General features: G+C 40.6%; 1 protein-coding gene across 9 annotated transcripts in view; it reads right to left on the reverse strand.

The window, feature by feature from the left end:
- Positions 1–12397, reverse strand: part of camk2g1 (calcium/calmodulin-dependent protein kinase (CaM kinase) II gamma 1) — a 74627-nt gene that overhangs the window by 26182 nt on the left and 36048 nt on the right. For all 9 annotated transcript variants that reach the window (XM_017681624.2, XM_017681623.2, XM_017681621.2 and 6 more), the window contains exons 3-6: positions 9789–9848; positions 6518–6572; positions 3227–3292; positions 1307–1379 (exon numbers count right to left, since the gene is read on the reverse strand). In XM_017681624.2, coding sequence (XP_017537113.1) covers positions 1307–1379; positions 3227–3292; positions 6518–6572; positions 9789–9848 — 254 coding nt within the window. The remainder of the gene's footprint in view (positions 1–1306; positions 1380–3226; positions 3293–6517; positions 6573–9788; positions 9849–12397) is intronic.

The raw sequence follows: 12397 nt of genomic DNA on the forward strand, positions 1-12397 counted from the left end.
TGCCATTCAGCATGGGGCTCACACACGCTGGTTATGGGCAGTGTGTGGTCACCTGACATAAGCACTGCAATAACACAGTTGTGTAGGTGAGCAAGATCAGAAGATTTTTGTTTTTTGGCCACAAGGCAGAGATGACCATGAGCTGACATTCTTCTCTGTGCAGGAAGCATAGCGTACACTGGCTCTGGAGGTTTAAATGACACAGCACAATCATGCAGTGCCACTGCAACTATTCCAGAACCAAGAGCCAAAACGCTGACCAATGAAGTGCCTGCAGACTTTAACCTATAAGAGTTCCAGTTTATATATTTCTATCTGAGGGTGGATGAAATGGCAAAAAATATCATACCACAGTATCAAAAAAATGTCATACCACAGAGCTGTCACAATATTTCATTTTCCACTACAAAATAAGTAGTACACTAAACTAGGTTCACCTATATTTTACTGTTCAGTCCTGTTGTTACTATTTTTCATTATAAAAAGATTTTAAATGTCATGTATCAGGTGTAAACTACAAAACCAATATTTAAGTGCTCTAGGTTTCATATAGTTGTGAAACACATTCACAGTATGCAAATTAAAAAAAAAAAAAAAACACTATTCATATTAATGTTTCTCTATTACTGAATTCTTACTTTATATCAACAACAGATGGAAAAACTATAAATACAAATATGATAGTGTTTTTAACACTGTGTCCACTCACTGTCCACTCTATAAGACACATATACTTTGGTGGCCCACTTTGTAGATGTAAAGTCAGAGACAACAGCTCATCTGTTGCTGCACAGTTTGTGTGGGTCATCTTCTAGTCCATCATCAGAGGTAAGAGAACACTACCCACAAGACAGTGTTGTATATTTTTGTTCGTGGACTAATCTCAGTCCAGCAGTGACACTGAGGTGTTCAAAAACTCCCAGCAGCACTGCTGTGTCTGATCCCCTCAGACCACCTCAACACACATTAACATATTAATGCACATTAAGTTATAAAGGCTTAGTGAGGATGGCAGGACAAATAGTGGAGTGTTCTCTCTTTTTGTTGCTAATCTACTGAGCAGGTTAGTAACCTTGGTCTGGTTCTGACTTGTAACATCACTAACAAAGTAGTATTTTGCATTTTGACTGAAAGCATATGAGTGAGATACATATAATATACTGTCTGTGTGTGAGTGTGTGCACAAGCGTGCGTGCATGCGCGCACGCATATGAGCGAATGTGACGCAGGGCATCACCATGGACACACTCTGAGGCAGCCTAGCTGTGGCTGAGTGTGGTTGTCGTGGTGACAGGCGCTAGCTCACCTTGAGGTCTCTGTGCACAATGTCATGCTGGTGAATATGATTGACACTCTCCAGGATCTGATTGATGCAGTGGCTATATAAGAGAGAAAGAGATAGAGGAAAAAAAAACAGAAAAGGAGAATGAGTGGGAGCTAAAATTACACATAAGCGCATGGAACATTTCATGAAAAACATGTAGGCCATTTTAACACAACAGGCTTTGTCAAAGTCAGAATGAAACCAGACTTTGTGTGACATTAGACATGAAGGAGACTGAACAGCTTCAGTGAAAGTTGAAGAGCTGAAAAATGTAACCTGATATTTACTGCTGATCCCTCCCTCGATGAACCTTACTAAAGGGCAGCCATCAATTGCTGGAGGTAGAATTTATTGTACAGCAGATGTTTATGTCTACAGTTGACCACAGTTTCGCCAAACAGATGGATAACTTTGTTACAGCAATAAAGCAAATTGAATTAAAGTGACATTTGAGAAGGGTGGAAGGAGAGAGACGGAGGGAGGGAGGCATGAAAAATATACAAACAGATACAGAGAAACAGAGATAAAGAAAAAAAAATAAGAGAAAAAGAAAAAATGTTCAGAGCGATATGTGAAAATATTAAAGCAGCCAGAAAACAGAATGTGAATGTTCGTGATAGAAAAGGCAATTCTCTTTGCCCAAATTTGGTTGAATTTGGAGACCAACATTCCATTCCCAAGACAGCAAATGTCCCAGTGTTCAAAAACAGCCTGATCTTAGACATACACACACACACACACAGAGACACAGAGAGAGAGAGAGAGAGAGAGACACAGAGAGAGAGAGAGAGAGAGAGAGACACAGAGACACAGAGAGAGAGAGAGAGAGAGAGAGAGAGAGAGAGAGAGAGAGAGAGAGAGAGAGAGAGAGAGAGAGAGAGAGAGAGAGAGAGAGAGAGAGAGAGACACAGTCACAAGCATGCACTGCTTTATTTCAAACAAACACACTCCTCCACTCGAAAAATGCAAAAAAGTAAATCTAGAGCAGAATAAAAGCCAGTATTAGAGTCTGAGGTAAGTGTAGTAACAGGCAGTTGGAAGTTGGAAGATTTCTTGCTTTCTGCTACAGGCCTGCTGCTTTGATTCAGTGGGCGAAACCCGCAGTGCCTCTTCACACCCGCCTGCTGCTTACTGAAGACACAGTCTTGGCACTTCCACTCAGTTCAAGACTTTGTGAGCCCCAAACCTACTGATAAAAAACTGTACTTCATTCGTAACTAAACATTTAGGCCAGCCTCCAACAAAGACACGAAGAAACACACATATGCACACACAAATGCACACCCATACTGTACATAACCCCTTAAATATAAGTAGGACCATCTCAATGCATAATATATGTTAAACAGATACCACTCAGGATTCACTGCTAGACAAGCACATATGCGTTTGCGTTTATGGTTTACAAACATACACACAAACGCCCATCAGCATGTCGTGTGCATGATGAGTCAGTAGAACCCTTAATAGGACTCTGGAAGACCGCAGGGGGTTAGTAAACACAACAGCCTAACAGAACTGAAGGGGGAAAATAAGAGGTTATGCTATGAAGAAGGAGCAGACCGAGACATGAGCAGCATGAGAGGCAGAGAGAAGGAAAGAAGAGAGGAGAACTGAAAAGAAATAAAAAGAAGACATGAAATGAAGAAAGAAGAGGAGGCTGAAGAGAAAGGCTTGTGTTTGTGCATAGTACTTGTTGATGGGTGATCCTGGTAACTCTGCCATAATAGCGTCGTTAAAGAGCACTCTGATTTTACTACACTTAAAACAGCCTTCTCTCTCCTACTCCCTAATTCTGCTTTTAAAATAGAAGAATGTGCACATGGATATGTATGTATGTGTGACCCGCTTGCTGCAGGCTGCAGAGCAGTAACCACGGCAACAGTAAATTGGAGTGCCCACCTCGCATCAGCCTCACTGTAATACTCTCTGGCAACGATGTCTTCAAACAGCTCCCCCCCAGTCACACTGCGGAGAGGGAGAGAGGGGGAGAGAGGGGGAGAGAGAGAGAGAGAGAGAGAGAGAGAGAGAGAGAGAGAGAGAGAGAGAGAGAGAGAGAGAGAGAGAGAGAGGGAGAGGGAGGGAGGGAGAGAGAGAGAGAGAGAGAGAGGGAGAGGGAGAGGGAGAGGGAGAGGGAGAGGGAGAGGGAGAGAGATGGTTAAAAGATACTGCAGCAGAACAGATTTTGGTGTGATTTGGTCAGCAGTGGGGAGCCATAAGTACTTTTTTTCTCCCGCACATGCACACACGTGTCATGATGCAGCAGACAGTTCTGGTTTGCGGTAGCATGTGTTGCGTACACTTCATTTAACTGAAAAAAATAACCATCACTGCCTGTAACAGATAATCCTAGTGACGACCGATCTGATACACCTTTAGAAGGAACATTAAAAGGATCAGGTATTGCTAGATGTGACCGATTCTCTACCAATTCTATTTCTTATGACGTTTTCCCCCCAGGCAGTATGGTACGGTTGCAAAACCAAACTCAGAACTATCCATACCCTGGTCAAGCACCTGTGTGTCTTAACAGAATCATGAAAGTAGGTGGGGTTCTTTTTTATTTGTGGGGTCACATGATTTCTCACACAAATCTAGCATTAACAGCAAACACAAATACATGGTAGTTGGTTGGTTTGTTTATTTATATATGGAGTCATCTGATTCCAGTGGGACCACTGTAGGATTCTGTGACGACTGTGTTTGACCAATCAGTGGTTTGCACCATCACTAGCTCCACCCATACACTTTGGCATTGTCCACTTAGTACCCTAACGAAAAAGCAGTGGTGGACGAAGTACACAAATCATGTACTTGAGTTAAATTAGAGATACCCAAGGTAAAATATTCCTCCAGTAAAAGTAGAAGTCCTTGCTCTAGACCTCAACTTGAGTAAAAGTACAAAAGTATTTGCCTTCAAATGTACTTAAGTATCAAAAGTAAAAGTACTAAACGATTAATTATGACTAATGTCCTATTATCATTGTTGTAACAAGACTCCCTTCATGAATTAATTTTAGGTGAAAATACTCCAGTGTCTCTCTTGGTAAAACAGTCTTTAAATAGAATGTCATTAATTAGTCTGACACTATTAAAATTATGTGACTGCGAGTCACAAAACACAGAAGGCAAATAGTTTTCATCAGGTAGAACAGAGTGGCTCTAAAAGCCTTTTTACAAGCAAGCAAAGTTTCAGTTTAAGATTTATTTGTAACTTAGTTACAAGTTAAATAAAAATTTGCTTTCAACACAGGTTCACAAATAGGTTTTCCTTTACTATATTGCAGCTGTAGGTCTCTGTTCATAAACTAGCTGAAACTAATTTAGTATAAAATGAAAGTGTTTGTATAAATTCAGAAAAAAAGACACATGACAATCACGACTGCATATGTGATGTGTACATATTTGTATATTGTGGTCTATTTACACAAAGTTAGGTTAGTTCCCTCATTTAGGTAGACGTATGTGCGCCCAAAGTTTTACGCTGTTGCGCTGATGTTGAACTGTGTGCTTGCACTGGATCGGTATGACCAACAGGTCAAAACCGCTGTGTCCTGATTGGTGTTCTTGCTTCACGCTTCTTTCACTTTAACATGTTATGTTTTATGCACACATAAACCAAAAGAAACAACAGATTTCTCATAATGTAGTGGAGTAAAAAGTGAGATATTTGACTTTGAAATGTAGTGGGGTGAAAGTAAAAAGTCACCCAAAATGGAAATACTTAAGCAAAGTACAGATACATGAAAAAACAACTTAAGTAAGGAACTAATTACATTTACTTAGTTACTGTCCACCACTGCAAAAAAGGCTTCAGCAAACTCAGCATGGGTTCTCAGGTACAGTATGGTTACCTTTGCAGTGGAAATGATGACAACACACATGAACACATATTGTTCACATAATGTACACCATATTGTACTATACTGCCCAGGGAAAACGCCATCAGACACAGTTGCCATCCAATAAAAATGTGTTATTCCAAATCGTGGTACACACTGAATTCTCACTGTGTTTATTAATGCAATTAAAATGAATGCTCTACATACAGCTAATCAGAGGTGTAAAATCCAGGTCCAGAAAGTAAAAGTCCTTCCCAGGATTATATTCCAACTGTCTGGACAGCTCTGCTGGTGGTGTGATGTAACTAGAGAAGCCAGCCTGTTGGAACAAAATCCTGGGAAGGACTTTTACTTTCTGGACCTGAATTTTACACCTCTGTAGCTAATCATTATGGCTGATCACATTACAAGCTAACTGTTTATAGAGATAAAGAGCATTTTGACTGCAATGGTCAAATGTGCCACTTCTTCCTTCAAAGCACTGCAGTGTGTCAAAACAAAAGCCTCTTAACAAAACGTGACCTAGCACACAGTGCCTCATTTTAAAAATTCTTATCTAATCCTTACACAACTTATTAAAACAGATGTTGCATGTTTTGTCCCAAACTGTTCAACTGAAACAGCACATTATATGTGGAATTTTTTCATTTTAAAAAGGATAAAAAGTAGCAGACCAATATTCACTATTGAACGTTACCTGAAGTTCCCATATCAGAATCAGTATTGAGACAAGTGCACCTCTGGATCATACCAGTGCTGAACTCTTTTACTGCAAAATTACCGGAGTGCACAATACACTACAACACACAACACACCACATCACATCAAATCACTCTGAACGACTTTCTTTTCTTCTTAAATTAATTATGCAGAGATCTGGGAAAAGCAATGGGACTCCAGTGATCAATCAATGACCAATCAGTGATCAATCTTTAACCTTTCTTTCTTTTGCATAAACATTTATTTTACCTTCACACACACAACTTCACGTATGGATTATAGTTTCTTTTTTATTTAATTTAATTTTATTTAATTTCTTTAATTACTGGTCTTGGTGACAATAAGGTGTTCATTATTGGCTATTGGCTATTCAGCATAGAAATTACAATGATGATCATATATTTGTTATGCCCTGCATAAAACAATGTCAAAACAAGATCAATATATGGCTTTTCAAGCTTATTGCAATGAAAAAATAGATTTTGTCAATTTTGAAAATTATTTTGCAGCATTGATGTATGCGGACCCTCAATTATCTGTGTGTGTGTGTGTGTGTGTGTGTGTGTGTGTGTGTGTGTGTGTGTGTGTGTGTGTGTGTGTGTGTGTGTGTGTTCGTTCTGGTCATACTCACAGGTCAAAGACCAGATAATGAAAACCTTCCTCTGCAATACTGTCATGGAGTCGGACTGAGAACAATAAAGAAGAGTATATTAAGTAATGCAACTGAAGCAAACACATGCAGATCAGAATCTCTCAATCACAGCTAATTACAAGCAGCTTTCAGAAGATGTCAAATAAATCAACCCATTCTGACATAACATCATTATATAGACAGAGGCCGTTCACTGGCTGGAATGTGTGCACTTGGGTGTGCACACGTGTGTGAGCGCATGTGTGTATGTGCGTGTACACACAACACGTCACGTAGACAGTGCCACACACTGAGTATAAGAGAACAGCGGGATACAGAGAGGAGGATAGCTGAGAGTCTGAAGAAAGAAGAAACAATGAGCGTGAACAATAGAAGGATGGAGAGAGCGAGGCAGAGAGAGAGGCAGAGAGAGAGAGAGAGAGAGAGAGAGAGAGAGAGAGAGAGAGAGAGAGAGAGAGAGAGAGAGAGAGATGAAAAGAAGAGACAGACATGCAGAACGATCTGAAAAGGGAAAGAGAGCGAGGGGAGGGAGAGAAGGAGAAAAACTTGAGTAAACAGTGCCCAGAATAGCAGGAGCCTTCAGAGAGCCTGGAGAGAAAGCATCTACAGAGAGCAGGAGGAAGCAGGAGCAGGGTAGAGCGAAGGAGAAACTGCTGAATGACAGAGCACAGATTAAGATCTATCTGAGGTGTCTCAAAACCATATCCACATTTACACTATCAGCATGAGGCAGTTTAACAGTAAGGCACAGATAAAACTCAACAAACACATCTACTATTGTCACTGGAGAGACCGGTGAGTGGACATCCATGCCGGGTTCATACAAGTAAGAGAGCCATTAAAAACACCTTTAAATCTTTAATGGGCTCTCAAGCACAGAAAGCCTCTAAAGAACAGAGGAGAGTGAGAAAGGGAAAGAAAAAGCATAGTGCATCACCATCGATCACTGATCATTGTTGCCCAGTCAAAATATTACAAATTAGACTTATATTTTCTAACTTATTTTAATTACTCATTTTGTTATTTTCCCCTCATTCTCATCCTCATGTCTCCAAATTAGTTTTCTCACACAGCCATAGGAAAGTGGGCTGGCCTTCTCTAGCCCAGCATAGACAAGTGTTTTTCTTTGATTTATCTACAAGGCTCATTCAAGGGGAATACCTACATGTACAGCTCAACTGGACAACACAACCATTTCATACGACTTTAATGACTGGCAAAACCTTAAAGGCCTACACTAGCACAACTCGCTGTGGTAAATTACCTTTTGCTTTTTTAGCCCTCTGACAATGAAACGAAATTTAGTACATGAAACTTGACAGTGTAGTGCCTTTTTATGTTTTTATAATCTTAATTGTTGTTACTTCATATACATTTTACTGATTTCTGAATGCATGTTTTTCCATATACTGAAGTTCCCTATATTAAGTTATATATTTTAGGGTGTATTTATTTGGCACTACCATTTCACCTCCTTGCTTTATGCTTTACCTGTCTTACTTGTCTTGTTATGTGTTTCACACAAGATTCCTCTGTAAATGAGGTAATAGGTCACAGCATGGCTTCTCAACATACATACATATTTTTTTTTTTTTTATTTACTTAAATTAGAGGAGGGGGGAGGCAAGAGGCAGTGTTTAGCCCAGCAGCACTCTGGCCTCTCTATTCTCTTTTCTCTCCCTCTTTCCCTTACTTTCTTTTCCTCCATTGCTCCCTTTGTTCAGCATTTATCTGCAGCCCAAGCAGAAAACATGACAAGCTGTCCCTTTGAAAGGGAGGTGAGCTGAGGAGAAAAGCAAAAGAAAAAAAAAGATAGAGGAAAAGAAATAGGGAGCAAGAGGGAAGAAACAGCAATGGGACAAGAGAGCAGGAGGTATGGCCTGAGGGAGAGGAGAACCGTATGGAGCACAGGCCTCTGAATAAAATGGAAAAAGAGCAGATTGAGAGAGGAGAAAGAGAGAATAAGGCAGAGCTAAGCCTGGCATTGGCAGATATGTCAGGTTTTATGATTACACGTTTTAGGGCTGTTTTAGGCCATCACTGAGCACCTTCAACAGAAATAGGTGCTGAATTTCACAGAGAGAATCCAGCCTCAGTTCTGATTTCTCGCATATGGCTGCATGCTACAGACACAATAATAGTATTGCATAAATGTGAGTGCATTAAGCCTTGCACCAGTTTAAAACACACTGAGAAGGGAAATGGCTAAAGACTAGCCTGTATTATTCTGACCAATATACTGTATTTTGTTGTATTACATTAATACCTAGACTTCCCAAAACACACAGAGACACCCAACTGGAACTGTGATTGGTCAGGATGCTCACAGCACACAGCAAAGAAAGGAAAGAAAAAAGAAAAAAAAACACTGATTGGCTAGGCACTGTTTAGCACATTGCAGCCTTCTGCAGTATCAGTAACGTAAAGGCCTGTATCACAACAAATTATTCAAAATAATATTGCGCAGTCCTATGAAGTCCTTCAAATAATTCCAAATGCTTCCAAAACAATAAAAAAAACTTTTAATGCATAGCCTGCATGTAATAGAGACATACAATCATACAAACTATGTTGAAAGCTTATTTCTCTGGAGAGATTCAGCCAGCTGTTCTAAACACTCAGTTAAGTTAAGCAGCTGTGACACCATCTTCATATTTTTTCCTCTTTCAGGGAGGAAGGATTATATTGGTAAACTCAACTGATACTGGGTCAAAAAAGGGATTCACTACCAAAAAGCTGAATTCTCTCTTTAAACTGACCTTACACAGACCTTAACACATAAGCAGGTGGTTAGTCCAGGTGCTGCTTCTTTTATCCTCTCTTCCATTCTTTTGCCTTCATTATCTCATCCCAACCATTTTCTCCTGGGCTCCTCCTGCACTCCTCTTTTCAGCACTCATGTGTTCCTGGCCTTGCTGGTGATAATTACTGTGTGCAAACGTTGAAGCCTCCCACACCGAGCGTGCTACCCACCTCAGCAAGCTATTTATAGACCTTATTATAGAGCTTTTTGTCACTTTCTTTATGCATCTCTCATATCGGCTTCTTTTATTTCTTTCTCACCGAAACAATGCATGTGCTGGACGCTTGATTCATGCTTGGCACACAAAACGCCATTCTGGAGAAAGGCCTCTGGCCCAGTTTGCTCACAGAAAGCCCTGGCTCCAACATAAAGTGCATACAGGTGTAAACTCAAACGCTAATGAACAAAAAGCATATTGAAGCAGTTGTCAAAGTACAACATACTCACCAATATTGGGGTGTTTGAGAAGACGACAGATCCGGGCCTCTCGTTCCAGTTTCTGATGATCTGCATGAAAGAGAAGAAAGAAAAGAATAGAAAGTCAAAACAAGGGCAAACTGAGCAGGTCTGTCTATCCTGAAACTTTGGAATCTACTTCTGATGTTCTAGAGGCAAAAGTGCATCATAAACCAAAATTATACTCAGAACGCAACACAGCCACTGAGGAACACACTGATGAAAAGAGGAGATGTTAGATATATTTACTGTTTATGTCAGAAAGACAGACAGACACAGACAGAGAGGGAGAGAGAGAGAAAGAGAGAGAGAGAGAGAGAGAAAGAGAAAGAGAAAGAGAAAGAAAGAAAAAAGAGAGAGAGAGAGAGAGAGAGAGAGAGAGAGAGAGAGAGAGAGAGAGAGAGAGAGAGAGAGAGAGAGAGAGAGAGAGAGAGAGAGAGAGGGAGGATGAGGAGATAAAGAGTGGAAAAGCACTAAGAGTTATTCAGGCAGGCAGGAGCTTGTTCCCCTCTCTGCTGACTGTCGTTAAGGAACATCGCTGCGTTAGCACTCCTGCCTGCCTGGCCTCAACATATGGATGGCCTACCACACTCCTGCTCTCCCTAATGAACAACCTTACTTACACACACACACACACACACACACACACACACACACACACACACACACACACACACACACACACAGAGTAGACAATTATGTGCAAACTAGCTGAGAAGAAGCCTGTGATCTGCAATCTAATGATAAGAAATTTTTAAAAATTTACCTAAATGACTAAGAAACAAATGTTTAACAACTGTATCAAGTATGGCCCAATAGCTTTGGCCCCATCATTGGGAGACTGAGAGTCTGATCCTTGGTGATCATATGTAGCCAGGACAGCATAAATATCCTCTTTCTCTCCCCAGGTTGGTAGGATGGTAGCCTTCACCCTGATGATAGGCTTCACCCTGCCAGCTTGGTGGTATGGTACCAATGGTATTAACATGGAGAAAGTTTTTAAATTAGATTTTTTTTACTCTGCTGGGCCAGTCAGCGCAGACACATCCAACATTTAGGCCACATTTCACCGTTTCCCAGACAGGACATGACGCAGACAATTTATATCTCTGTTCGTGCCAAAAATCAAAAGGGGACAAAACCACTCCACTACAGATTTGATATCATTTGAAAATATGACACTCTAAAATGCAGAATACAGCAAAAAGGAGAAGCAGAAAGGAAAGTCCCTGCTAGCACATCAATGCCATTTGTAGCCATGATGAAAAAGTCACAAATGGCAGTACCAAAGCGCAAAGTAGAACCAAAAATTATGGACTTTTCGTCTTGAATAAACATTCTTTGTTGTTGAGGACATTGGTGTACACACTATAGCTCACATACTGTAAATAATTTACAAAGTTTATTTTATGTAACTGTTTTTAACTTTTGTCAGCTTTCTTTCTGTTTCAGATTTTGGCATGGCATGTTCTGAATTTTGGTTTTGGTTTCAGCCACAGATTTTCACTTCTGTGCATAACCAAAAAAATGTAACATTTTCTTCTCATTTACCTTAATAATGGCGCGTTAACCACAACAACTCTGGACTCATACTTCGCTCCTTTGGCATGACAGCAGTGCTGTAAAGCTTATGCTCCTAACAACTTGTGACACCTCATGTTCACAATCAGCATTATATATTAATGGGTCCCATTAACACCTGTTATTGGTTATGTGGCTATGTGGTCCATATAGCAATGAAGACCTCCTTAATCAACTGTATCATTACAGCAGAGAGGAAAGCACCTGCTTCAATCCATGTGATCTAAATGTTCATGGAAGCCTGTACAACAACATACATGTTAACAGCTATACATCCGGATGTCGACTTGGGATCAGGTCACTCCATATGGATGTTAATGCATGAATAACCAATGCAGAACCATGAGAAACTTCCAAATCAGCAAGGGCTGTGGCAATTTGTGATGTTATCATGCTAACACATTTCTTTATACAATGGTGGAAAGGCATGAAATCCAAATCTGTCTTGCTTGATCAACTTGATCAGCTTGATCAGCTTGGTTAGATTTCAATGAAAATTATGTTTTCATGCATGCGTGACTGCAAGGAGCTTTTGAGTACACTTATCACAGCAGGTGCTAGGCAAAAGCTACACTATATTGCCAAAAGTATTCACACACCCATTCAAATAATTGAATTCAGGTGTTCCAATCACTTCCATGGCCACAGGTGTATAAAACCAAGCCCCTAGGCCTGCAGACTGCTTCTACAAACATTAGTGAAAGAATGTGTCGCTCTGAGGAGCGTCATGTGGCCTTCAGATTAGCTCAAGAACAGTGCGTAGAGAGCTTCATGGAATGGATTTCTATGGCCGAACATCACCAAGCACAATGCAAAGCGTCGAATGCAGTGGTGTAAAGCTCATTGCCACAGGACTCTATAGCAGTGGAGACATGTTATCTGGAGTGACGAATCACATCTCACCGCCTGGCAATCTGATGGAGGAGTCTGGGTTTGGCATTTACCAGGAGAACGGTACTTGTCTGACCGCATGATGCGGGGTTGTTTTTCGGGAGTTGAGCTCGGCCCCTTTGTTCCAG

The sequence above is a fragment of the Pygocentrus nattereri genome, chromosome 13, assembly GCF_015220715.1.
Source record: "Pygocentrus nattereri isolate fPygNat1 chromosome 13, fPygNat1.pri, whole genome shotgun sequence".
NCBI lineage: Eukaryota > Metazoa > Chordata > Actinopteri > Characiformes > Serrasalmidae > Pygocentrus > Pygocentrus nattereri.